The following is a 27,485-nucleotide window of genomic DNA, read 5'->3' on the forward strand; positions in this document are numbered from 1 at the left end:
TTTCCAGAAAAGGAACCTGAGCCACAGAGCAGTTAAGCGATTTGCCCACGGCCACATAGCTGTTAGGTGATAGGCAATTAGGGTCTTGAGGCTGTGCTCTTGACCTCTGCACTAAGCAAGTGGAGAAGGCTTCTGGCCAAGAGGTTTTCCTGGGCTAGAGTGGTTGTCCCAGCTGGGAGTCTGCTCTCCAGACATGAACCCAGCCTGGGGAGGAGCTCTGGAGGTTGTGGTGGCCATCCCCACAGATCCTCAGCTGTTCCCGTCTGACAAAATGATTCCTCTCCTCCCGGCCCTCCCTTTTGGATGTCCAGAGCAGCTGCCAGGCATCAACGCCCTCTGGGAAAATCAAATGCTCAGTGTTGATATTTAATCTATGATAACATGTTCCCCCTCCAAGCCAGCTACTGAAAAAACCACGCCCGAGGGTCAATGAAACCGGTTTTATTGTTCCATGCTAAAACAAACATCGGGCTTCACAAGCTTACAGCTGGGAACAGTGCACAGTTCTGACGAAGGGGACTTGGGTAATGTCCCCACTTTGGCATGATGGGCGCCTCCCTGCATGGAGAGCAGACGGTACTGCGGGCCCTGATCTCTGGCGTGGGTCCCCTGTACTGGTGGGAGCTGCAAGTGGACCTGTCCAGCGAGGGGACCCCTTTTTCCCTTGGCTTCTTCTCCTTAGTCTGGCTGCTAAAGAGCAAACTCAACACTTCATTAGAGCCAGAAACCCAAACAAAACTCTGGGCTCCAAAAATCAGTGGTTCTACCACCAAATCATGGAGCAGAAAACAGAATTGGTATGTGGACAGTTCTTTGAAAGCTAATGTGGAGAGTGGTCCCGAAGCAAGGCAGCTTCAGGTCCTGACTTCTGGTTTCCTCCAGAACACATCAAGTACAAGAAAAGAAGGACCAAAAATACGTGCTTTCTTTCCAGGAGAAAAGTGAACCAACACACAACTCTCATATTAAATTTCCCATTTCCTCAGACCTGCAAAGAGCTGTCAGTGGTACAAATTCGAGGGGTTCCCGACAGTGAAGGCATGTTCTATGTATTTTTCTTTTCACTAGAAAATTTCTTTTGGTTTTCCGAAGATGTAAGTGTGGAACAGCTCTCTGATGACTCCACGTGGGCAAACAACACGGACACACAAGCAATGGACATTTCAAAGTAATCCATACAGATTATTACAAATTACAAAACTAGAAAACACATAAAACCCCACTAAACTTCTTGCCTTTACAGTGGAATATACTAAGGAAATAAGCTGCCAGCCTTGGAACTTTCTATGTTTTGGAACAAAGATATGAAAACTTTGGAAGTCCTTAAGTGTCCCTTGCTCTATAAAATAATTTTTATAAGTTTCTATATTTTATATATCTAAGCTTTATTTATACAGTAGTCCATAATGGTTAAGATTTTACACCCTATTTTATAAACATCACTCACATATGTATTATCAAGATTCTCTTTTGGTCTATTAAAAACACTGTACTTAAAAAAAGAAGACACAAGAGTCTATAGGTTCTCTGCTTACATTTCCGTGGGGGAGTGAATGTCTTTCTGCTTTTTCCTCTAAACGACATCTTCTCCCTGAGCCACATGGAAGAAGAGGCAACAATTCCAGAGGGTGAAACTTAGACTCTCTGGTTAGCAGACTATTCTAGGGCAAACTTCTGGGCTGATCTCATTCTGACCATTTTCATTCATCTTCACCCACTTCCCCACTCCTTCCACTACTTTTTGGCCCATGACTTCTTGGAATCTCTATGGTAGAATCTATATGGTGGAATTGACAGTCCAGAGATGATTACTTTAGGAAAGAAGGAGAGTGGGGGTGCTTTTCTTAAGCCTCTGTTTGGCTGGCAACAAACCAGATTCTTCATTTACTGTTTAAAAAGAAATATTTGGTCTATTAGCTAAGCAGAGTCAAAGGAAAAGCTAAATGTCCATGAAACCCTCCACTTGATAAGTCATGGAAAATTCCCAGAGACTTAAAAAACAGCAAGTGTACAAATTAGGAGTGGTGATGTCTTGTTGCTGTCAATGGGAGAAGAAGAAAAGGTGAGAGGAAGCACATGGGGATGAGAGGCCCTTGAACACTAGACTTAGCTAATTGTGGTCTAATTAGCTAATGTGGTCTAATGGTTTCTGGGGACTTAAAGTTGTTGTGTGTCCACCGCCACCCCCAATTTATACAACTTGCTTTTGTGTGGGCAGTTTGCCTGTACTTTACCTTTCCAAGCATCATTTATAAAAGTAAAATTCCTTCCAACTCTGACATTCGAATGACTTTTCTCTGGAAAATGAAGTCACTGAAACTTAATTATAGGTGGGCTGTAAGGCCTCACGGTAGTAACAAGTAGATTCCAGAATCTTAGGGCAGCATTTCTAGATCCTTTGCTGCTGGGGCTAAAGAGGAGCCAACCAAACCTGAATTCATCCAAGAGGAAATGGAACCAACATTGAGTCAGAGGAGTTAAGAAGGGAGGACAAACAATTGGCAACAGCATCACTGACCACGTGTGAGAGGCAGTGTCATCCCTGAATTATCCTTTCTGTGGTTTCTCCATACCTTTTAGCTTCTCCCTCACCACCGGGCAGATAAAGCCAATACTTTGGAGTTGTTGTTGCTTATTATCACTTTCCCCTGGGGTTAACTGAGAGGAGGGTGTGGCCAAAACGTCCCAGTTACTCATTTAATTAAGAGCTGGGTGCTGGTTTGAGTCCTGCATATGGCAGCTTCACATAGAAGAAAACATTCCTGTAACCACAAAATATATTCCTTACTCTGCTTGGTTTGGCTGATGCTTGCTCCTGCTTACAAGCAGGACTGCATGAAAGGCTGAGGCGGCTTCAGTGCAAAGTGCAATCCTGAGCTTTAAAACAACCAATGTATCCAAATACTGCTGTGTTCTTGTCATTGTCTTTAACAATCAGGGCAGCATGTGCTTTTAAAAATAAATTCTCATTGATGTCTTAATATAGGGGAGAAGATGAAATGTATGGCTTGAAGAGTCTCAGGGTACTTTTGAATTGCATTTATCGGTACCGTGGCTCTCTGTAGTTAACACAGGTAATCTACAATTTGTATTTTAGGGTAGGGGGACCTTGCTGGCTCAGTCAGGAGAGTGTGTGACTCTTGATATCAGGATTGAGTTTGAGCCCCACGCTGGGTGTAACATTTGTATTCTAGTTTTAAACATTTGTATTCTAGTTTTAAAACCAGGCATAGAAGATCTCTAATGACTTGCCCTTTAAAATGACTTGTTTCTGAGCAAAAAAGAATACATAGTTATAAGTGATTTTACATCTTTAGACTTCGAGTAGCCTCTCTGTAGTCTGTGGTAGCTCTCTTATTACATCATGGATTTTTCTTCTGAAATTCTTTATGTATCAAGCCCTCATTTCTTTAATCAGTATGTCCTAACAGAAACCCTCTCGATGAGACAGTGTTGTGGGGGAAAGATAGCATGGAATCAGATTGGAAAAGAACACAGATATGGTGGAAAGACTCAGGATACTTGGTGGGAGTCAGGAGAGGGGGTTAAAGTTATGGGTGTCGTGAAGAGGCACTGACCTCTCTGGCTTGAATATCCAAGAGGAGAATATCATACCATCCCCTGCCTGCACTGCTCCAAAGGTGAGCTGCACAGACTGGTCAGTCATAGAGCTGGAAGGAATTTGATGTCTAGTCTTTTCATTTGTCAGGTAGGTGCCAAGGTGGGAAAAACTGACAAGATACAGTTTGGCTCTGACAAAAGACAGAATAGCAGAAGGGGTGGGAGTAACCTGGAACAGCCCGTGAGTCATGTGCTGTTCCCCATGCTGGCTCACCACCCACGATGCTCTGGATGAAGACAGATGTGTTCCTTCTCCTATTGCCCTTCTGTCCCAGAGGCCAGCCTGTTGGTACTCTGGTACCAACCCTGATGTCCGAGGACTATCACATGGTCCACAAACTCTCCATTGAGCAGTTTCCATCCAAGCAGATCATTTGTTCTCTTCAGTATCCCAGTTGTTGCTAGCTCCTCCTGGGAAGATGACCAAGGCAGGGTCTGCGAAGGTGAAAAAGATTTCAGAATCTATTCAGTGTGAGAGCACCCTGGAAAGAACTATAGTTTTCTTGAAAATTATTAAGCCTTTTGGACAGAAGTCTTTCTTTTCATTTCACAGAAGAGGTATTCATCCTTCCGGGAGGTACACAGCGTCTAGTTCCCCACTACTGGTGATGCTAACTGTGGTCTTTTGGTTAAGGTGGTTCTCTACCCGGCTTCTCCGCTATCAAGTTGCTGTTTTCCCCTTTGTGATTAATAAGTGTTGTAAGAGGAAAAACTCTGAGCTCTTCTTTCATCCACTAATTTTAGTATCTACTGATGATTCTCGCCTGAACCAAGTATTGGTCTAGTGGTTGCCAAATGGTAGTTTTTTAAAAATTCCATCATTCCTTCTACATTTAGTAGTTGGCACTCTACTATATGGAAAAGCTTTTCCTTATATTTATATAGCATGGACTCAGGGATTTCTATGTGAAGCTATAGATTATTATCTGTTACTGCCAAAAATGAGTAATCTGAGTCTAATGATGGAGAAATAGCAGACAAACCCCAATGGAGATTCTACAAAAAAAAAAAAAAAAGACCTATATTCTTCAAAACGTTAAGGTCATAGAAGACAGTGAATCTTAAGGAACTGCTCCAGATTGAAACTAAAAAGAGATGGTAATTAAATCCATTATGTGGTCCTACATGGGATCCTAGATAAGACGTTACATTTTTTTTTTTTCTGTGAAGGAAAAAGAGTAGACAGTAGGAAACACAGGAGCGTAATTACGTAAGATCTGTAGACTAGTTAACTGTTCTTTATCGGTGTTGCCTTCCTGGTTTGGGTCATTGTATTGTGGGTTTGTAAGAGCACATCCTTGTTTAGCGGACACGCTGAAATGTTTAGGGATAGATGGGTGTTTGATCTTCAACTTATTCTCAGATGGTTCAGAAAATTTATATATATGTAATTTACATTAAATATATATGTAATATTTAATTAATATATATTATATAAGACCATATAATGAGATAGAAAATCAAAATATGGTAAGATGTTAATATCTAGGGCATCTTGCTTTGAAGGGTATTTACGAGCCCCCAGAATTTCTCCGAGGCCTCAAGTACTCTCAAATACTCTCCTTGGATGGCCAAACTTAACCTGCATCCTCACCGTGCCCTCGTGTGTAACCAGTGTCGTGCTTGCCCTGTCCAGCCCACAGCCCCTCTTCTGTCCCTGAGGCTGAGAACGTTCAGAAGAAAGGGCAGCAACAGTTTGGGCTGCCCTGTCCAGGTGAAGGCAGGCAGTCTGACACCCAGCCGGGGAGCTGGCTGCTCTCCATGACTTTGCTGCTTGGCTCCTGGCCCTCCGGAGGGCAAGTGAAGTTCCAGCTGATCATGCCGAAGGGGGACAGGAGAACGCCTAAAGGCTGGTAGGAAATTCGTCTAAGAGCGTTAGGAAGACTTGCCTTCTGAAAGACTCAGCCTCAGAGTCTGACCATGAGTTCCCATGAAAACCCAGTAAAACCAGAAGTGAGCAGGAGAGGGAGTTGGCCATCTCTTGCCCAATTGTTTTCATCTGGGCCTGATTTCTTTTCTCTCTGAGGACTCTGGCTGATTTAACAGACCAGTTTTCTCTTTGGGGTAGCTTCAGTGATGTTCACAGTTTCATTCCTTGCAGGATGGCATGGGATTGATCTTGCCAGCAATTTATGGGAAACACTGAGGCTTCCCCAAACCCTCACTCTCCAAACGCAGAGCTCTGATCCACTGCTACAGAGTCGGCGCTGAAGAAGCCTTGAGTTTTCCAGCAGGCAGCTGCCTTTGGACTCAGAACTGAGCTGCTTTGAGCTCGTAGGGCCTGCAAATGCAATGCAGCGTTTACTCATTTGCTGACGTGCTCCATTCAGCGCAACAGCAAGGAAGAGCTGTCGGAGTCTCCAGGTGGCTGTTTACATTCAGCGGGGGAAGCAGGCATGAATACAAAGTCTGTGATTACTAGGATGCATTCTCCGTCCCACCATGTCAGTAAGTTACGTAGGATTTGCAATTATGCTCTCTTCACTGTATACCGCCCGACGTGGGCAGGACTTTTATCCTGCCGTTGGTGACTTTTAGCCCTTAAAAGGGAAGCCACCTGTGTTGGAGTTTTCTTGCTTCTCTTCCGTGTACCTAAATTGGTGCTTGAGCTGGTCCTGGGCACATGCCTTTGGAGGTGGGTTAATATCACTTGGGCCCAGAAAATGGCTGCTTTCATCTGCAGATCGGGCCTGGTGTCAGCAGCTGGGAGCGTGTCCCTCTGAGACCGAAGGCAAGGTGGTCTGAAATAATGGCACCTGGATCTCAAGGAAGTAGTGCTGGTTTGTTTGCTCTTTTAACTACATTTATTGTGATGTAGCATTTCTGAGAGGGAGTGCAGGGGCAGGAAGTAATAAGGAAGTAACTGCCCAGGGAAGGCCGGCTGCCACATTAATCTGACCTTCTAGGTTGTGCTAAATGATGTAGAAAGAACTTCAACTCGAAAATCGACAATAGGCACCTGAAAATCCCATCTGAGGTGGGAGGCGTGAATTTACCTATGGCTGGCCGAGCATAGTGTAGTCCGGGAAGCAGCCCTTGTCAGTGCTGGGGCTACAGGCCAGGGGTCTTAGGATTAGTCCAGTGATAACTCTTTGTTTACTGACCGCTCAGAGGACAAGTCTATTTGAAGTAGAAAAACCTGATGTGTGCAGGAAAGCTTTTATGTTTCATTGTAAATGAGGTGGCAAGCAGTTAGCAGCATAGACTGGAGTCAGATTGCCTAGAACTCCACCAATTCCTAGCTGTGTGGCCCTGCGGAAGTTGTTTACTCGCTCTAGGTCTGAGTTTCTTTATCCGTAAAATGGGGATGGTAATAGTATTTACTTTGTATGGTTGCTGTGAGACGTTTAAATCAGTAAATACTAGTTAAGCACAGAGAACAGTGTTTGGCACATAGTAGGGGATCTGTAATTGTTGGCATGGAAGTATCTTGATACGTTGAGAGACCTCTTGAAGGCTGTTTCTTGTGATCCTGCTTCTCGATTATCTCCAAGAATGGAAAATGCTACAGGTGGAGACCGATCACTAAATGGGCTCATTGTCACACTCACTGCTCCAGATTCCTTTGCCTTAAAGACTTAAATCTCTGTTCTCACTGTTGAGTTCTGACCGTTTCACACACTAATTTAAAAATAAGGATAATAATAACTTTAGATGGTTGCTGTGTGATAGTCTCTCTTATTCTCCCCATTATATGGATGGGAAAATTGAGACTCAGAGAAGTGAAGTAATTTGCCCAAAGTCACACAGTGAGTCACACCTGAGATACAAGTCAAGTGTTTCAGTTCTGTAGCCTGGGCTCTTCCCTGCTCTGGCGGAGAAAGACTGCGGCTGGCGGTGGGGAAGAGCAGAGGCGGGAGGCGGGAGGTTCCCAACTAACAGCGTTCAGAGAGAGAGTGCGTGCGTATGGAAATTCAGTATGTATATCCTAATGATAATGAAGCAGATGCCATGCCTTGACTACACAGGTCCAACAGCTGTCCTGACTGCTTTTAAAAAATGACGGATAGCTTTTTGCTTGTTGCAACGTCGTTGCTTAAAGAGCTGTGAGGGCCAGGCCCCTTGGGAGGTGTTCCGACCCTACGGGCCTGGAATGCTAGTGCATAGGCCCAGCCCTTTGTTTTCGAGACAAACAGGGCTGGGGAAAGGGCAGCCGCTTGCCTCTATGCTTGTGGCATCTCCCCTGAGCTCCTCCTGCCTGTGCAAGGGGCCTGCTTGGCAGGAACAAAGAGGGTGGACCTATTCTTCAATTGTTGATTGAACACCTATTTATTGTATGATCAAAAATGTTGGATAAATGAATGAATCTCCTTGACATCTGGGCCTGTTTCTGTTCGCCTGGCCACAGGGCATATCTGGTTCCTTCTCGGTCTTCAATCTCAGTTCGCATGTCACCGCCTTGGAGAAACCTTTCCTGGTCACTCTACCTAATGTGGCTTGTCCCCCTCAGCCATTCTTTGTCTAGTCTCTTTGTGTCCTTCGTAACACCTGTCACATCGAAGCCGTGCCGTGTGTTTACCATGTACCCCCCTTCCCAAAGGCGGGAACTGTCCCTGCATGGTTCACTGCTGGATCCCAGCTCTGGTACAAAGCCTGCACGCGCTCGGTGCTCAAGCGATGTTTGTTCAGGGGAATTAAACAGATAAAGGAGTGAGGTGACACTGAGGTCTACACAGGAGGAAACTCTTCTGTGACTTTAAATGGCGGTGGGGTGAGAGCTAGGATGTCGGCCTGCAGCCCCTTGGTCATCACGGTGTGTCCAGCAGGAGCAGAACTAATCGGCACATGCATTTTCTGAATTATGAGGTGCGCCAGGGGCATGTAATTTCTGTTAATTGGCGCCAAGGAGGAGGGGTTTTCATCGAACTCACAGCCAGCTGGAAGCATGTCCGTGTCAGACCGATCCGCAAAGCCGAATGGATGTGTCACCAGCGCTGTCAGCCTTGTCAGCTGCAAGTCCCCAACCAGCGGGGCTCGGGTGCACAGACAAGCCTACACTTCCACCAGGTGGGCACGAGGTGGGGCACTCAGAAGAGGAAAGACTTGTGGGCGTTATGGCAGAAGCTGCGTTGAAAAAAACTGTCATATTACCTCGCCCCTGGGCTATTTACCAGCTTAGGCTTCCTTACTGTGACTTTAGATGAGTAGTGTACCCTCTGAGCCTCAGTTGTTTGATCTCATAAATAGGGGATCCTAACACTTAAGACTTAACAGATGGAATTGTTGTGAGGATTCACTGGGAAACACGCATGTGAATAATCACGATAGCTGACACCACCGAGCGTTTTCTATGTGCGGGGTACCGTGCTGATGACTTTGCGTCCATTCTCTCATTTCCTCCCCACCACACCACTCCAAGAACAACAATTACTACCTGCATCCGACAAGCCAGGGGACTAAAGGCTGGGGAGATTAAATGACTTGCCCACAGTGGCACAGGGAGGACACACAGAGCCTGCATTTGAATTCGGGTTACTGGGCTGGCTGTGCTCCTCCCCGCCCTCCAAGCACCCCCTGAGGGGTTAGCGCAGTACCTGGCATGGAGCGCACGGCTAGCGAGTGGCAGCTTAGAATCTGTTCTACTTGGTGTTTCCCGCTTAGAGTCTGTTCTCCTACTTAGTGTTTCCGCTGCTCACCTGCCTTCAAGCCTCTCTCGTGCCTGCAGCCTCCTCCGACAGCTCTCACTTCTAGATTCCTTGTGTACATGAGCATCTGGCCTCCCTGCTCCCATCACGTTCCCTACAACCCTATGAAGGGCTGATATCTTGTTGGCACTCTTCAGATGAGTCAAGAAAGTCTCAGGTTAGTTAGCTTGGTCCAAGGTCAGAGAGCCAAGAAGACCAGGATTTGAACCCAGGGACTTGTGATTCCAGAGCCCAGGTGCGTTCTCTCCACATGGCAACCATTTCTTCATGCTAACATCTTTCAGAACCCGTTTCTCCTCCTTGAAGCCCCCTGACAACTGAAACACACCGTCGTTACTCTCCCTCTTCTCATTTCCATTCCTATGATAGAGGCTAGTTTTTACTGTGCTCTCCTTCATGTCCATTTATTGGTAATAACTACCATGTGTCGAACCCGTCGATGTACCCCATACGACGACTGGAGCATGATTTCATTTAATCCTGATGGGAGCCTGATGAGGTGGAAGTTCTGATACCCATTTTACAGATGAGAAAACAGGTTTAGGGAGGTGTTGTAACTTATCCAAGTCTGTTTAGTCATTTGCCAAAGGAAACATGACTAGGGAGTGACAAAGCTGGGATAGAAACCCACGTGATTTGGTTCCAAAACCCATCACCCGAGCTATTATTATTATATTGCTTCTCCATATCTTATAAAGTTCTCATGGACGGGGAACATTGCTGGTGTATCTATCCCCAAATCCTTGCTGACCAAAGCTTTAAAATCTAGTCCTTTGCTGGAGGTCTCCATAATGAAGAAGCCCTAGGCTCTCAGAATGGCCAACGTCTAAAAACGGCTTAAGCTTAAAAAAGAATTGAGCTTATAAATAGAATGTGCAGAATGGGATATTTGGAAATGTGGTTCTGCTATCTAAAATTCCCTTCCAACCAGTGTTGCCCCTTCTGACTGACTGCTCTGCTCCTCGTCATGGAAGCTGGTGCTATCTCTCTTCAGCTGTGACTGACATGTCCTCTTTATGCCGTGAAGTTTTTTCCAGCTCTCTCCTCCACAGAGATGTAAAACATCTCCCCAAAGAACTGGGAATGGGGAAGGCCTAGGAATCAGGGGTAGGTACCACCCTTTGACGGTGACATTGATTTGAATTCTTTGATCCACCAGGTGGTTTTGCTGCCTCCTTACTTTTAGAGGCAAACTTGCTTTTGCTTTCTTTGTGAAGGTCTGCTGAATGCCACTAGCTCTCACAGTCCTCTTGTGTGGTCCAGGGAGTCGTCGTGTTCATGGAAAGGGCATCAGGATGGCTCTGGCCTCCAGGACACATGTGACCTACAGCAGTCAAACTCTGATGTCACGGATGCCCTTCATCAAGTCCGCCGGTCATGGTAGCACTGATTCTAATAGCATTAACTGAAGATACACAAAATGGCTTTTACAAATGCCTTTTGCCTTTCACAAATGCCTTTTGCCTTTCTCCCTGGGTCTTGGCTAGCATCCTTTTTAGTCTTTACCAGGCGGTAGCTCTCGTCCATCCAGCAGTGACCCTATTTGCATAATTAGCTTGCATCTGTGGGTGTGTATTTACCCCTGAAAGCAATCGCCTTTGAACTTTGGATAAATACCAGCATGGAACACTGGAAGATGTTCTTGCTCTCGAGCCCTCTTGTTCCCACAGAGAAGATGAAAGTGGAGGGTCATTTTGGAAATCATGTCCCCCATTTTCTGGGTCTCTGTTCTGTATCATTTAGAGTGAGGACAGGCAAAACCAGAAATAAACTCATGAAGAAGGCGAGATCTAGGGAATGCAAAATAATTATCAGGCTTTGACGTCAATGATTCAGAGCCACGTTGCAAGCTTTGGTTCTTTTTCAAGTTGCTCAGCTGTGTCCGGCTGCCCTTGGAGCAGGGGTGCATTTGCTCTTTGGATATCTCTGTAGAGAACACTCTCAGTTATCTTCCTTCCCACCACTACTTCTTGATGACAAGACCCCTACAGTTTCAATCTGGGTGGGCTGGAGCCTCTGAATCAAACCATCCTCTGACCCTGTCCCCATCCGCATCCCTGTGATTTCAGAAGCACGTACCCATTTGTGTAGCCTCTGCAGCCTCACCCATGGTGTGTATTAATAGTTGCCACTGAACAGAGGGACCTGGTGATTTAAGATTAAGGTCTGGGCTTAGAGTTCTAGATTCTAGTCCTTGTTGCCTTGGACCAGTCATTTGACCTCTGAGCCTTAATTATAATTTCTAAAATAGGATAATGCAATCTCTCCCCTTGTAGGGTTGGGCAGAATTAGATGGCATAACGCATGAAAAGTTCTTGGTACACAGCAGGTGCTCAGTAAATGGTGACAATTATTGCTGGATGAGGAGTCAGAGACACTTTTTTTTTTTTTTTTAGTAGTCTCCCTGCCATCTCAAACTAATCATGAAAACTTAAGTAAGGCATTGAAACACTCTGAGTCTCAGTTTCTTGATCTGTAGTCAGGGGACAAGAATAGCTTTTCCCCACAGACTTTGTTTCAGCGGCATCCAGGTCTGTTTCGGTTTCAGATTCTGAGGAGCTGCTTCTGGTTTCTGTGTTGGGTCCCCAGAGGGGCCAGGCAAGGCCCAGAGAGAGCTGGCCGGAAAGCCCTAGACTCAAACAGCTCGGCCGCAGCCACCACCCACATTTCACCTATTCAGGAGCAGCAAGATCTCTCTAAGCAGCTGTGCTGGGAAGAAAGCGTATAAAAATCTCTCTAAACTAGAACTTCTTAAAACCAGCCATGCTGTACATCAAAATCTCAATTCCCAGCAATGACTCAAAGCCTTAGAATCCCAGTGACAGAGGCCAGATGGGAGTTCAAATATTCAGCGGGGTTTCTATGGCCTCAGGTTGCAATATCTGCTTTGACTAGTGTTTACTGAGCAGATCTATGAGCCGCACTGAAAATTCCATATGGTACATGTGCGGAAAACGTACAAGGGAACAGTAAGCACAGAGCTCAGGATAGTGGTTACGAGGGAAGTGGGGAGGAGGGGAAGAAGGAATGGCAGAAAGGAGCCCCCAGATCCAGTAAAATTACTAAGAAACACCACTCTGCGAGGCCCCTGTGTATTTTCTCTCTCCTGGGAACCACTGAGTCCCCACTGTCTTGTGGAGCCTGATCCAGAGTGGATGACAGATAACTGGTGTTGAATGAATGGGGGGATGGGTGGGTGAACCTGGAATGCTCCTCCATGCCCCCCCCCCCATCCCCGTCACCTTTGAGCCCAGTGCTGCTGCATTCTATCTGTTGAAGTGTAGGTCAGTAGGCAGAAGGGCTTCCTGAGAACATTTTGTTTCTGCTCTGGTCTAGGACACAATACTGAGGCCTGGCAAACAGATGGCTTGATCATTTAACATTGTTCTATTTCAAGCAAAATGTCCTTGCAAGATTTGTTCTCAGGGACATGGAGCTGCTGCAAGGATCTTTGGCGTTAACTCTAGTTTGGTCTTGCCTGCCCAACACATTCCCCGAGTGACTGCCATTCATGGTCACCTGAGAGGCTGCTGCAAGTGCTCACAGTCCCTACTCTAGGCCCGGGCAGAACTGGGGTCTTTACTGTCCAGACAGAAACAGAGGACGCGCCAGCGGCAGCAGCTGCAGGCCCTGGCTCAGCCCAGCTTGCTCAGCACTTGCTCCCAGCGGAGAGACTTGATTGGACTTTCTCTGCCGCCTGCTGCTGCTGCTCGCTTCCCAGGAAGGGGATCCAGAGCCTGTATGACTGGTCTGTGTGGGCAGGGGTAGGGTAGAGGGTGAGGGTCATGCCTGCTCATCTCACTGGAACAAGTGACTTCCATACCTGCTTAACTGATGCCAGAGGAGCTGGGAAGCTAAAGGGTATTGCTCGTACCTGTGAAAATGCTTGCTAAAAAAGGTGGAGACTGGTGAGCAAGGGACTGCCCACCCTCCAAGTCAGCTCCTTTCCGAAGCCAAGGGCCCGATGGAAGTGATTATCAAGGGCTGTGGGCTGGGAAGAGTGCTGGGCTGGACAGCAGTGCTCGTAATCTCTGAGGGACCTCTCTGGGCCTTGTTCTCTATAACAGGGTCATAGTCAAGGTATTTAACCACTGCTACGGTGTAGGCACTAGCCAGTGAGAAGGAAGAGCAGCCTTACTGCTGAAGGTCTCCGCTGCACCCGGCCTGAGCTCCTAGGCTGTTGGAAGGTACAGCAACGGGGAGAATGTGGAGAAAGGGCCAGGGGACAGGAGTGGGGAGATGCCTCAGGGAGCTCCAAGCATCCACTGTTCACCTGTCACTACAGGCGTTGTTCAATACACTGGCAACCGGCATGGCTACATTCCCACCCTACTGCACGATATGAGAAAGGTAGATTTGATTCTTAGACATCAGAATCACTTGGGGAGTATGCTGACAACACAGATGCCTAGACCCCACCTCAAAACTATTGACTGACACCTGTCAGGCCCCGACGAAACTTATTACACTTGTGAGACCCGACTGCCTGGATCAGCTCCAAGGCTCCAGCTCTTACTCTCCAGGCGTCCCTGCAGACTGTGGAATGACGTCCAGCCCACTGACTCCAGGAGAACATGCCTAATTCAGATGTAGGTTATGTGAGTGAGGAAGCAGGCTAGGGGGCTGTGGCACACTGAAGAGTGCATGTCTGTCTAACTACAGCTTGTCCCTGACCCAGCCCTGCTGGATTGCTGCTGTTCTGGAACGGCAGGTCTGGGATGGACGGACCTTCTGAATTTTCACGAGAAGTTGGAAGTCAGTGAGCCATGTATTTAGTGGGTCAGTCCAGCACCTCGCCGACTCACAGGTGGGGGCATGCTTTAAACTCTTGGGGCTCCGAAAGCCCCGTCTGGGGGATGGTGGAGGGTAGAGGCGGTGGCACTGGTCCCACATGAGAAAGGAAGGAGACGAGCCTAGGTGAGGGTCCTGATGCTGCTTAAGGAGACCGTTTCTTCAAGTATGGCCCTAGGAGTCTGTCCTCAGCTGGCTGTGCCCCTCCGTCACCTCTCAGATGTCCCCCTGACCCCGCCCCCAATCGCAGCCTGCCCTCACACCTTTCCTCAGATGCCAGGGTCTGATCATGAGGCGAAGAGGCACCTTCCTAGTGACTCTGAGTCTTGGCTGAGGGGTGGAGCTCTCACAGGAGGGGATATCTGGCTTCAGACATGAGGTATTAGGTTCTACCTGGGATCCCTGGAATGTTCCACAAAGGAGTGGATTCCTCTAAATATAAGAGAACTTGGCTTGATTACTGCATTTAAACCCAAGTGCTAAATGCTTCTTTCTCTGCTTGGAATGCCCTTCCCCCACCCCTTTTTCTATCTGACTCTTAGTCATCCTTTAGGACTCAGCCTACCCTGTTCTCTGACCTCTATGGTGGGGCTATACTCATTTCATTTTAGCACCATTGCCCCGGACATGTTCTTGCTTTAGACTTTCTCAGCTGGAATTCCAGTGGCCTGCTCCCTCAAAAACGTTCAAGTCTGACATGTGTGAGGGGTGTACTCTGTCACTTTATAATACTACGTCAGTTTATCTCACGATAGCCCAATGAGACTGGCACTATTATCATTCCACTATTATCAGTGAGACTGGCTCAGAGAAGTTAAGTAACTTGCCCAACATCACATGGCTAGTGCGTGGTAAACGGGGATTTGAACTCAGTCTTTGTGTGGCACAGCCTGCTTCTGTAACCATCACACTATGTCACATCCCTGCTGTCGGGAGTCAGTGGCCTGGGCTCAAGGCTGCTCTCCTCGTTCATTGAGCACAGTCCCATGTTGGGCTTTGAAGTCAGAGAGCTTGAACTAGGGCCATGGGCAGCTGTCAAACCCACTCTGCTATGATCTGTGGCTTCTCTTTGCGCCTCGGTTTCCTTGGCTCTGTCCTGGGGACAATTACAGTTGCCTTACGGGTAACAGCAGACATTACAGGAGAGGATGTCCCTGTTGTCCTCACCACCATATCCAGCACACAGGAATTGCCTGACACATGTTGGTGGAAAAAATGATTGGAGGCTCCCGTGAGTTCAGAAACAACACTCCCTTGCTCCTTTCAAATCCTCATATGACTCCACAGAGATGGGATTTGGTTTGGGAGGGAGTAAGTGAGATGCTGGGCATTAGTGAAGGGTTTGGAACGAGAGTGGCAAGACTTTCGAATTGTTGACATTTCTCAGAAAGGTTGCCCTATAAAGACAGTGGACAATTGGAAGAATATTCTGCTTCACGTGGAAGGCAAGGACTGTGTGTCCATAACTCCTGTACAACCTGCTTGTCAGCCACAGCAGTTAGAAGTTAACTGGATCCGCGGCTACCGAGGCACAGTCTAAATATGTGCTCGGCGGGCCCTTCCCTCTATCTGCCACTCCGGGTGTAGTGCAGGGTTACCAAACTCATGGCTACACTCACAGAGGGTGTTCTTTTGAGTAAAGCAGCAGCTTCGGTACTTATATTTTGACAAATCTAGGCTGTCTCCCTGTCCTTGGGACTTCTTCCCCGTTCTCCATCTGGATAATTATATTCCGCTCAGTGAGGCAAGGAGCTGGTCATTTCACAGAAAGTCCAGGATGCGTTACCATGTTAGCTCTACTATCTCCAAAGTTCTGACACCCGTGCAGCATTCCTTGGCAGGATTATGGTTTTGTTTTCATTTCATTAATATCTGGAAAAGTATGTGAACAATTCAGTTTGCCATGTATGTGTGGGGGTATGTAAAAGGAAAATGTTTTTAATCCCAGGATATCAAGAACTGTCCAGGGAAAAGGTCTAATTAGACCTGCCTTGCTTTTTTAAGGACACCCAGCCTTAGCGGCAAATGGCATTTATGCCCTGAGGTGCCCACCTTGATGAGCTTGCAGTAAATGTTAAATCACCACAGTCAAGTCTAATGAGGATTCATGGGCTGTCTTACAAGACTGCCTCAGCTCAGGGGTACCCCCTCAACCCTGTTTACAAGGTGCTGGCTTCAGCCCCATCTTGGTGGGGTCACCTGGTTTCACAGGTTCCATCCTTCCGTCCCCACTTGTCAGGAGTGTCAAAGCCGCTCTTTCCCCCCCTTTCCCTTCTTCCCTGACACTCTCCTCCACCTCCCTCTGTCTTTGTCTTTCCCTCTCTCTCATACCCACCCCCCACCTTCTCTTTACCCTCCCTCTTCTCCTTCATGCCCCCTGCCCTCTCCAACCTTCTTTGCCCCATTACTGTTCTAGCAGCTGCCCTCCACAAAGTGTCCCCACTCCAGCCTTGGACTGGCATCTTCTTCCTGACCTTGCTGCCTCATATCATGACCCAGTGGAACAGCTAGTCTGCCCCAAATGAGAAGAAATCAGAGAAGGTAAAGAATGTTGTAGTGCAAATGGCATATATATCCAAACTCAGACCCCTTACACACTTGTTTTGAAGCATGCTGTGTTTTCTCAGCGAGGTTAGACTACAGCCAAGATGAATGAATTGTCCATAATTCCATACAGGATCCTAGCCACAGCCTTGCGCTTCCTGCCTAACCGTTGTGTAGGATTATACATGGGAAAACAGATTAAGAACTTTAAAGTATGATCATAGCTTTCTCTCTCACCTTCTTGTTTGGACCAAATCCAATAAGCAGACTCCCTTTGGTTTTAGAGGATTCTCAGAATGATCAGAGTATCCATCTCACATCCTTCCCCAGATTCCCCCTTTGCAGCCAGGATTATGACTCAATGGAGGGAACAATATGGCAGCCACTAGCGGCCAGTGTACAGGCCCCAGAAGCTGGCAGAACCTGTTCTGATGCTTGCTGAGAACACGGTGATGAGGTCAAAGAAGCAATGCCAACATTCCCCCCATTGTGACACCCCTGGCTGAAGCCCCTTTTACGGCACCATAGAAATTCTACACAGAACATGAGGGATGAGGCAGCACTCCATTCTGGGGAAGAGGGAGGGCAAGACTCTCTCCCACTCCTTGGTCTCAGTAGTGGCCTTGCTGCCTCCAACTGTTATGTTTGCAAGGCCACATGCTTTATCTTCCCACCCAGGGCAGGACTCCCTGCTCCCACCTTTCCTTTCCCAAAGGTAACATGGGCAGAACAAGGACCCATGCTCGAGTACCCAAAGAATGGCAGGACGCCATCAGTGGAGGCAGACTGTATTTAAATGCAATTCACCTCTTTGGGATCTGGGAAAAGCCACCCGTTGATTCATTTGCTGGGAAACACGGTCTGTGTGGCCGAAGCAGTGGACACCGGGGTCATGGTCTTGCCCAAACTTGACTTCCTTCGGAGGTCTGTCTGCTGTCCGGAGTGGCAGCCGCTTCGATGGGCGAATAGGACGGTCATCTCTGGGCTTGAGGGGGTTGCTTCAGGCTGGGACCCCTTAGGGGTGGTGGGCTGTTCAGGCTTTCCTGAGGTGGGATGGGAGGTGTACTGTTTGGCAGGAGGAGGGCTGTAATTCTGAAATCTCACGGTTTTGACTTGCTGCAAGAGAAAGGAGAGCAAAGGGACCCAGGTGAGGTGGGAGCTGTGCTGGTTTCCCCGGGACTCGACTCATGCTGTTTCTCAACACTTGACCCTCCTTCAAATGCTTCATTTCTGTGTTCATTCAGCAAATATCCGTGTCTACTATGAGGGTCTGATCCACATCGTGCAGTGGTGGTGGAGGTGTCAGATGCTAGGGGAGTGTAGAGCACTCTCGAACTGCAGCTGGAATGGGGTGGCCACAGAAGGCCTCCCAGAGGCAGAGCTGTTTTTGAGAAAAGGGCTGAGGCAGGAGGCTATGATCCCTTCCAGAAAGTACAAGAGGTTTGCCTTCCCTCTCTCTCTCCACCTGCCATTAAGGCCTATCTCAGGGCCCACCTCTTCTTTGAGGCACCCTCCTGCGGACTCCAACTCACAAGTTTCATAACGGCCGTATATCCTCAAGAGCAGAGTTCGAAACTTGAACGCCTGCTGGCTGAATTTCGTCTGCAGAATGTCTGAGAGTTTGATTTAATGGCCAACATGTAAAAATCAGGTGATGGCATTTAAAAATTAGAATTTCACAAGTCTCTTCAAAAATCAGAGATCTGCTGCTCTGAGGCCTGCGCCTTATTCTGATATTAGCTTCCTGGAGCTGATTAGCAGGCCCCCCTCTCCACGGGAGGCATGGTCCTGTCGCCCAAGCCCTTTCCTGCCCTCTTTCCTTCACGTCTCCATGCCTGTTCTGTCTCTACCTTCTATCAACAGGTATCTGCTTCAGCACATCCCTGACTGAGGGCTTACTAGTGTTCTGTGCTACTGCTTAGAAATTATTTCTGTTTTCCATGAAATTGGGTCCTAGTGTCCCCCACTGAGAATGCAAGTTTCTTCATACTTTTGACCCTCACCATATCTTGCAGAGGGTCTGGGCACTTCTTAAATGCAGATAGTTTGAAGGCCGTATCTAACAGCCTGGGGTAAAGGGCAACTGGGGCCTGGAAAATGGAATTATTTGAAAACTAAAATTCAGAAAAAGAACTCCCAACATTTATATCGGTCAACACTAACTTTTTCCAAATGCCTTTCCTTACAAGCTGAGAGCTTAGCATGAAGAGCATGAGTTTTTCTATCAGATCTGGATGCTACTCCGGACACTCCCATATGTCAGCTGTGTGCCTTTGGGTAATGTACTCCTTAAGCCTCCATGTCCTCATTTTAAAATAAGGATGACAATAATAATACCTACTACAGAGTATTGCTGAGAATAATAATATCCCCTACAGAGGGTTACTGTCAGGATTAAATGAGATGAGACACGTCAAGTCCTCAGCACAGTGCCTGCCAGGTTGTTAGCATTCAGTAAATGCCTAACAGAGAGGAGGAAATCACATCATCATTCCATTTGGAGTGGAATGGGTCATGGTGCTGGTGTTGGTGGTGCTGGGGGTGATAATGGTGGTGGAAGTGATGGTGGTGGAGGTAGGGATGGTGGTGGTGGTGGTGGTGGGGATGATTGCGGTAGTGGTGGTCGTGGTGGTGGTTGGTCAATAAACTAAAAGATAACAATCACCTAATTTTCTTAATGTCACCTCCTCTATCTCACCGTTCCTCCCGTCTTAAGGATATTGAGAACCTGACTTTCACAAAAACTCAAATCTCTAGTGGGAAAAGCCCTGGACTAGAAGTTAAAAGATCTGGGGCGCCTGGGTGGCACAGTGGTTAAGCATCTGCCTTCGGCTCAGGGCGTGATCCCGGCGTTCTGGGATCGAGCCCCACATCAGGCTCCTCCGCTATGAGCCTGCTTCTTCCTCTCCCACTCCCCCTGCTTGTGTTCCCTCTCTCGCTGGCTGTCTCTCTCTCTGTCGAATAAATAAATAAAATCTTTTTTAAAAAAAAAGAAGTTAAAAGATCTGACCCTTTGTCACAGAGGTGACAGTAAAAGTTAGTTGGAGTCATTATAATTTGTTGTGACCTTGATAAATCACTTAAGTTCCCCTGTGTCTCAGTTGCCTCTTCTATATCATGAACCCTGGTCTAAGCACTTTACACATCTTCTCTCGTTTCATCTCCACATCAGTCCTAGGAGGCTGTTACTGTTCTTACTGCTATTTTACAGATTAGGCAAAAAGAGTCTCAGAAAGGTGACGTGTTTTGGCCAAGTCACCAGATAGCAAGTAGTTGATCTGGAATTCATATCAAGGTGTGTCTGATGCCAAAGCCGTGTTTTTCCCAACTCACCTGTGGGCCTCAAAAGAACGATGTATGACATATTCAGGAAGCAAAAAGGAGATTCCGTAGGACATCTGCAGAGGGTGCGAGTGGTGTGAGGATGTGTGTGTGTGTCTGTGTGTGCGCGCGCGCGCGGGGGGGGGCACTGTGTGTGAGCGTTGTTTTGAGGGTGCGATTTTGATTCCTTGTCCACTAAAACAAATCTCAGGAGCTGGGACACTGTGCAAAGTTAGGGATATAAAGAGTCCATCCCCCCAACGTCCTTTCAAGCCTACCTTTTCGACGCCATTTCTTGAGTTTTCTGGTTTCACCAGGATCGATGGTGGGGCAGATGCAGGTGGTTTAGGTAGAGGCTCACTCTTGATGGGAATTTCCTTGCCTTCCATGATGAGGGAACTGGCTGCGGAGCGGATCCTGGTGTCGCTGCCCCTGCTGACGCACGTGAGGGCAGGCTCCCCAGTGGGAGTGGGCTTAGGTCCCAGTTCTGACACCACTGTTGGGGGTGAGGAGGGGACCCCCTGCGGCTGGTAGAACTGGAACTGCTGAGGCCGAACGACCATGGTGGGGTTGCGTCTGAGGGAGCCCACCACGAGGGCGGGGATCCCTGACGGGACGGGTCTCTGCAGGGATCCATCTGAGGAATTATATGACACAGATATCAGCACTGGGGGCTGCTGACAGCAGGTTGGGTTGGGGCTGTGTAAGCCATGTGTCCTGATATCCCAGAATAGTTAAGTGCTTTCCCCACTGGAGCGTGCTCACATTCTCTCAGGGTCTTTCAAAGGTGACCTTATTCTTTTTTTAGTGCTGTTTGCTGATGCTGGCAGGAAATAACTGGCTAGCTGAATGTTTGGCGTGGGGGGGGGTTGCTGTCAGAAGGTATATTACTTCCATTTGCCTCCTCTCTCCCTCACACACACGCACACACATGCACTCCTACTCTCTCACTTCAGGCCTAGCGGTTGGAAAGTGAAGAAGACAAACCTAAAGAGACAGCTTCACAGTGAGAAGCCAACAGAGGCAAGAAAACCAAAGAGGAAATGAAAGACAGAGACAGAAAGAAAGACACAGAAGAAATTGAGAACCACAAGAGTCAGTCAACTGGGAGGGATGCGAGGCGGGGAGAGAGGAAAGCAGAGAGGACGGGAGGGGGCTCTGACCAGCTACTTGAAGAAAATCCTAACAGAAGCTGTAGGCATGGGCGGTGGGATTGCTTTGGTTGGGGGCCGCGGGGAGGAGGGCTAAGTGGAATTAAAGGAGGGTGTGTGCAGGTGAACGTTGACACCACATGGAAGCAAATTTGGAAAGGTTTGGGCTGTGTGTGGATGAGCTTTGCAAAGTCCCATGACAGAGGTTCTGGAATCAGACTTACGCCCAGGGAGCATGGGACAAGTCAGCCCTGTCATCTCCCGGCATCTCAGCCCTGCAGGTGTAAACCAGAGGGGATGGCAGTGTCTCACAGGGCTGCTGGAGGCTTACGTTTTATGATGTGTGCAAAGTGTTAGCACAGTGCCTGGAACATAATAAATGCCCCATGTTTGTTAGCTCTCGTTACGTTTGGGTAAAGGATAGCAAACCCTAAAAATACAAGGTCCAAGAGTGTGATTTTATCCCTTCCTTGAGCTTTGTTTTATTTTGTTAACTGAGATGATCCTCCCTCAGTAACAGGAAGTGATTCCTTCCCCTCAAAATCTCTGGAAGGCCGGAGGCCTCCATCCCTTGGGAATATGTCCTGTATGTGACCAGGGGAACAACTGGGACCTCAGTGCCCTCTTTGGGGGACAGGAGACACACCCGAGAAGCGCTGCAGTCCACTTCTCCATAAGGGTCTCCCAGCATTTCGGGAGCCACAGGGGACATCCAGTCAGAGATGTGAGTCCTTTGTGATAGTCTGTGGACACGTGCGTGAACCAGAGTCAACTGTGTCCAGCACAGAGGGCCTGAGTCAGGGCCATGTTCTGTGTTGTGACTCTTTGTCAGGCCCGATGTGAACATGAAAAGCAGAACGCTCACTAAACACATTCGGTGCTCTCAGCTGCGGTGAGCAAGGCGGGCGCCATTTACACAAGTCTGCCCTTTCAATGTAGACATTTATTTTTCCACCAACAGCCCTATGAGGCGCCCAGTCAATTCTCCTGTCATTTCTCTTCGCTGTGGGGAGATTGATAGCTTGACCAGCCTCACCTTGGGAAAAGGGAGAGAGAAAGCCTCCGGGACCTGAGAAAGTCAAAGCAGCCCTGGGCAGACATGTCCTTAGGCTCCTGGAAATGTGTGAAAAATTGGTTTTATGCCTCATCTATTTATCTTGTTGGCTCTTAATTTCCAAGAGATTTAATGCTTTCTTATCACATGTGCATACAGTGCAAGCAGTCAAAACTCCAAGCCAGTTGAGATCTCTGCCAAGGTAGAGAAGGAGTGTGTGAAAGGAAATGTGAGCACTTGCCAGTAGGACACAATTCTCAGCACTCCTAAGTGGTCTAGACCGAGTGTGGACATGTCAACACTGAGTCAGTTCACGCACTGGATGGACCACAGACGACCCGCGTAATCGTAGCAGCTAAGATAGTACCGAGAAGACGATCCTCTGTACAAACAGTTCAGATTTCTTGAGACTGAATCTATGTGTCAGGGACTGTGCCATCAGTCTTACATGGATTATTTTGTTAAATCCGCACAATAACCCTGATGCGGTAGGTACTACTTTTATTTCCATTTTACAAATGAGAAAACTGAAGACTGAAGAGGTCCAGTCACTTGCCCAAGGCTGCCGTGGTGGGATTATTTAGTAGGGGTTTGTGTGGGGGAGGGGAGAAGCTGGAGGAAGGGCAGGAGTGGGGAGGAAGTGGGCGTGTGGTAGGGGCAGCGCAGTGGGAATGGTGGTCAAGCAGGTGGTCAGGTGAAAGCCCTGGGAGAGGGTGGGGCGAAGACATTTGTTCTAATTTTCTTGGCACATTTTCCTGGGTGGCACACTGTCCCACATGTTACCTACCCTCTTGCTTTGACTAGTCATACTGCACTTTCATATTTAATCATCTTTCAAGACAGCAGGAGAGACTGCAGAGCCCAGTTTGAATCAGAGGTTGTAGAATAAATCAAGTTTACTTTGCTTGATGGTCTTCCAGAGAGGTATGCAAATTATAGAACCTTCATGTTTTGTAGAACAATGGGTTTGAAACACTTTTTAAAATCCCTGCAAACAAAGCCTTACGTAGAAATTCAGTATGTCAGGAGATAAAAGCATTGCCATGGGGGCAACGTGGATGTGATACAGGTAAAAAGCAAGGCGCAGAACAGCACAGTGGGTATGATTATAAGCTACTATTTATGGACATGGAAGAGCAGTAGGGACAGGGGTGAACGATATGAAGACTTATTTTCATCTAATATAATTTTTTAAACCTTGTCTATATATTAGTTAAATAACAAAGCAAGATTTAGGGGCTCTAAGAATTGACTCCTTAACCCTCTGTGCCTCCTCCCCCCATCCTTCCCATGTTTCCCTTTTGGCACCCCTGAGGGGCTCCCTGGAGCATAGTCTGAGAAGCATGGTCCAGCACATACTTTGCTTGGTCTGTCTTAACTAGAGCCAGCCTCCACCTTGGCTGTGTCTAATCATATGTTGGCACTCAGGGCCGCTATCCTCCCAGCCATTCAGTATACAGGAATGGAGGGACCAAGGGCAGTGACCTTAAGTCGGTCTGGCTTCATCCAGTAGCACTGGTCACTATTTGGGAATTAAAAGCACCCTTTACAGAGGCTTGTTTTTTAGCCAAGATCTCATTTTTGCAAAAGGCGCTCTGTCTACCCCGGAGTCCGGTCCCCTCCTCACTTGGCTCTAGGCACGTACCTCTCTGCCACCACTTACTCTTTCTCATGCTGCTCCGTCCGGATTTCCGCAGAGAGCCCTGTCCTACAGTCCCCGGGCTGGCCGTGCTCTTCACAGGGTTGACTATGGCAGTGGGCACAAAGACGGACTTGAAGGGACGGTTCTGCCGGGGATCACCTTCTGAAATGCTGCCTTGGGAGGACACAGAGGAGTTGGATAATGTCCATGTGGCGTAGAGACCAGGACTCCGAGAATCTGGAAAACTAGATGTCTTTCTGGTTGTTGCAAGCATTTTAAAGAGAAGAAATAAAGAAAACGCTCAGTCAAGAGTCCTATTTTAAAAACCTCTCAGCTCTCAACCATATACTAAATGTGGCCTCTCTCCACCCTCTTCCTGCCCATATATACTCCCTTTATCAACCACCCAGGCTTAGCTACGGGGGCCTCACCTCCTACAGCTGGGTCCCTGTGTGGGTGTGCTGAGGGTGGGGACAGGGTCTCAGATTGAGGCCCTGTTGGAACAGGAAGACTTGAATTTGTCATTCTTCACTCCAGCTCTGATCACTCCTGACCCCATGAGTTCAGAGCACAAGATCTTGTATGTGTTCAACTTGCTTTGCAGTTCTGATTTCTTTCTTTCTCTCTTATGTGTGTGTGTATTTGAGAGCTGGGGGGGGCAGGAGCAGAGGAAGAAGGATAAGCAGACTCTGCACTGAGCGTAGAGCCCAACATGGGGCTCGATCCTACAACCCTGAGATCATGACCCGAGCCGAAGAGTCAGATGCTTAACCGACTGAGCCCCCCAGGCGCCCCACAGTTCTGATCTCTTACTCATTCAGTGCCTTTCCCACTGGATGCTAAACTCTTTGAAGGCAGAGGTTTTATATGACTTATTTTATATCCTCTGTGTTCTGCATATACTGCTTATGGACAGAGGTTTGTTGCACGGCTTCTGTGATGCTTTCGGCACTGATGCCAGTCATCTGGGCTAACACATGTTGAGCGCTCGCTGTATGCTGGGTGTTGGGCAGTGCTTTGCCCACATTACCCCGTGGGTTCATCACAGCAGCCTTCTGAGGGAGGTACTGTTAGTGCCACTATTTTATAGATGAGAAAACAGTTACTTGGCCAAGCAGCTACTAGACCTGGGATTTGAACCCCAGTCCAGGCTGGCCCTCTGCTCTACCACTGAACCGTATCACCGTCTTACCACTGAGCGCTCTCCGTCCTGGCTGGCGAGAGCCTGCCTTGTTTAAGTAGTGAGGAAAACCGTGCGTCTTGCTTGAAAGAAACAAACTAGACCAGGGAGGCTCTACGCATGCCTTCCGAAGACCCTAATTTTTCAGCCTTGGGCTCTGAGTTTGAAGAATAGTACTGAAGTTTTATAGAACAGCAATCCCTTGTCAGTTTTTTCCAGCTTGCTACTCCCTGCACCCCATGGAGAATGGCTGTCATTTTACATGCCTTCTTGCCCTTTTATGAATCCTACCCCAAGATCACAGCCCCTACTGAGCAGTCCATGATCAGCTTGTCACTCTGTTGATGAAATAACCTCTGCTAACACCCCGGGAATGACCGACTCGCCCAAGGCCCTGGCTCGGAGGCGCCCTCCCTGGTGGCCTTCCCGTTAATGTCTGCGGGTTTCTCTTCGGGGAATTTCCCCTTATTTCTCTCCTCCTTTTCTCTTTTCCTTTTGCCTAAAAGAGTGATACGGAGCTTAACAACAAGATAACTAGTTGTACGAAGATGGGTGAAGTGTCATTTAATGGGTCCACTCTGCCCATGAAACAGATGCAGCGAGATGCCCAGGAATGATGCTTGCAGTGAGGGGCCTCCTACCCATGGCCGACAACCTGCCTCAGGTTCCTGGGGATGTGGTCAGGGAAGGGAACGGGCTGCCCGCCTGTGAGAGCTCAGACTATATTCTGGAGTTGAGGGCTGAGCAGTGGAGAGAAATCCCCAGCACTGGCCTCCACGGCAAAGGGCTGCATCTGCCTGTCTTTTGAACGGAGGCCTCAAGGTGTTGGATTCTGTAAAATGGGCTGGCAACAGGAAAGACAGCTCCCAAAACTGTTTCCAGTGGTAGTAGGTGTGGTAGCTAGGACAGAATACATTTAATTAGGCCCAAGACAGCCTTATTCCTCAAGTCCCTTCTTTGAACCACTGTTTACGGACCAAGCTATGACCTCATTTCTCTGAGCCCAGCACTGGGCCAGATTCTAGAAACTCCTACATCCCAAGTCCCCCATCCCACACGGAGTCCCTCTATGTCTTCTGGCAAAAAGCTCAGCACTTGGCCAGCACTTTTTTTCTAATACCAAAGTACTTTGCTAACATATAGTAATAGTCCCCATGATACCCCAGCCCTGCAAACATTCTGATTCTTGTTTTCCAGATGGAGAGACTGAAAGACACTCTGGGGTTAAGGGGGTGGAGTGTATGTTGCCTCTGACTTGCACCACAGTGCTGCTTTGAGTGTGCGGGTCCGTGTCCCCTTTTCTATCTGTGATGTGAGCCTGTAAGAGCTCACCCCATATTCGAAGGGGCATTCCACACAGAGCTCTGCTGTGCTAACCACTGGCAGCAGCCTCCTGGTAAGATGACAGCTTGCACCTTGGCCATCTTTATAGAGCTCTGTGTGGAAGGTTAAGAGAAATGAGTGTTGGCCCATGTGTTAAGGCACCAGGAGGGCATATGCGTCTGGTGAAGGGTGTAAGACAGTGAAATATCCTGGCTACTGGGCAGAAGGAAATGTGTTGGGAGGACAGGAGGGGCAGAGAGGCCATTGAAACAGGATCTAAGGGAGGCTGCGAGAGCCCGGCAGTGGGAATCTGTGACAGGGGGTTCTGATCAGACACTGCTGCTCGTGGTCTTGCCATGGATGGTCTTCGCCCACCCCCACATTCTTTCCTCTCTGGTTCAAGCTGCCAAGGCCCAAGAGGGAGCATCAGATTGGCCGAGCCTGTTCCTCAGCTGGGGTGATAGGAGGAGGGGGGTGGGGAGGAGGAGAAGGAGGAGAAGGAGGAGGAGGAGGAGGAGGAGGAGGAAGAGGAAGAGGAGTTGGTTTCTTGAGCCTCTGAAAAGGGAGGAAACTTCTATCTCCCACCAAGACTATGCATGAAGGAGGAAACCCCAAAGATGTTGGTGCTATTAAGAAGGATGGAAACCTGAAAAATGTTCCACACAATCTTAGCCAATGGCTACCTCCAGCATTTGGGGAGGTATGGCATGGCGGCAACATCAGCTAGACAGGTGGGCATAGAGAGAGGGCCGGAACTCTGGATAGCACAGCAGCCTTTTCCTCTCTCAGTAATTAAAAGGCTCACTTACTGCATCTTAAATGAAAACCCTGCCATTTTGGTCAGCTCTAGTCTCTCTATAGTTAGTCCCCAAATTCTGGCAGGCCCAGTTCATTAGGGAATAATGCTAATAAGAGCAAATGTGCAAATGCTAAGGGGGCCTCTCATACTTTCGAGCCCTGGCTCTTCTATAAAAGGCTGTACTCTACACCAAGGGGGCTGGTGGCAGTGAGAGGCATCACTGCAAACAGAAAAACAAAGCTGGGGGGAAAGCCTCACACATACACAGAACCAAAGAGCAGAAAGGGGCTTTGTGCATGTAGTCCAACCCCTTAGTCCTAACACAACCTGCTAAAAGTGGAAACTAAGTTGACAAAGGACAACATCAGTCAGTCCTGAAAGGCAGAAGGAGCTTAACCTCCCACAGTGGAAAGA

The 27,485-nt window shown here is 48.1% G+C and overlaps 1 protein-coding gene across 3 annotated transcripts in view; it reads right to left on the reverse strand.

The window, feature by feature from the left end:
- Positions 1–426: 426 nt before the first annotated feature.
- The window catches only part of SH3RF2 (SH3 domain containing ring finger 2), a 124,623-nt gene continuing 97,564 nt past the window's right edge, over positions 427–27,485 (reverse strand). Inside the window, exons 8-11 of one of the 3 annotated variants that reach the window (XM_040622276.1) lie at positions 23,773–24,026; positions 20,201–20,559; positions 17,409–17,717; positions 427–4,056 (exon numbers count right to left, since the gene is read on the reverse strand). In XM_040622276.1, the coding sequence (XP_040478210.1) occupies positions 17,442–17,717; positions 20,201–20,559; positions 23,773–24,026 (889 nt within the window). In that variant the 3' untranslated portion in view covers positions 427–4,056; positions 17,409–17,441. Of the gene's footprint in view, positions 4,057–17,377; positions 17,718–20,200; positions 20,560–23,772; positions 24,027–27,485 lie in introns of those variants that run through there. The other 2 variants (XM_008691440.2, XM_008691437.2) reach the window with 2 other exon arrangements.

The sequence above is a fragment of the Ursus maritimus genome, unplaced genomic scaffold (genome assembly GCF_017311325.1).
Source record: "Ursus maritimus isolate PB19 unplaced genomic scaffold, ASM1731132v1 scaffold_5, whole genome shotgun sequence".
Classification (NCBI taxonomy): Eukaryota; Metazoa; Chordata; class Mammalia; order Carnivora; family Ursidae; genus Ursus; species Ursus maritimus.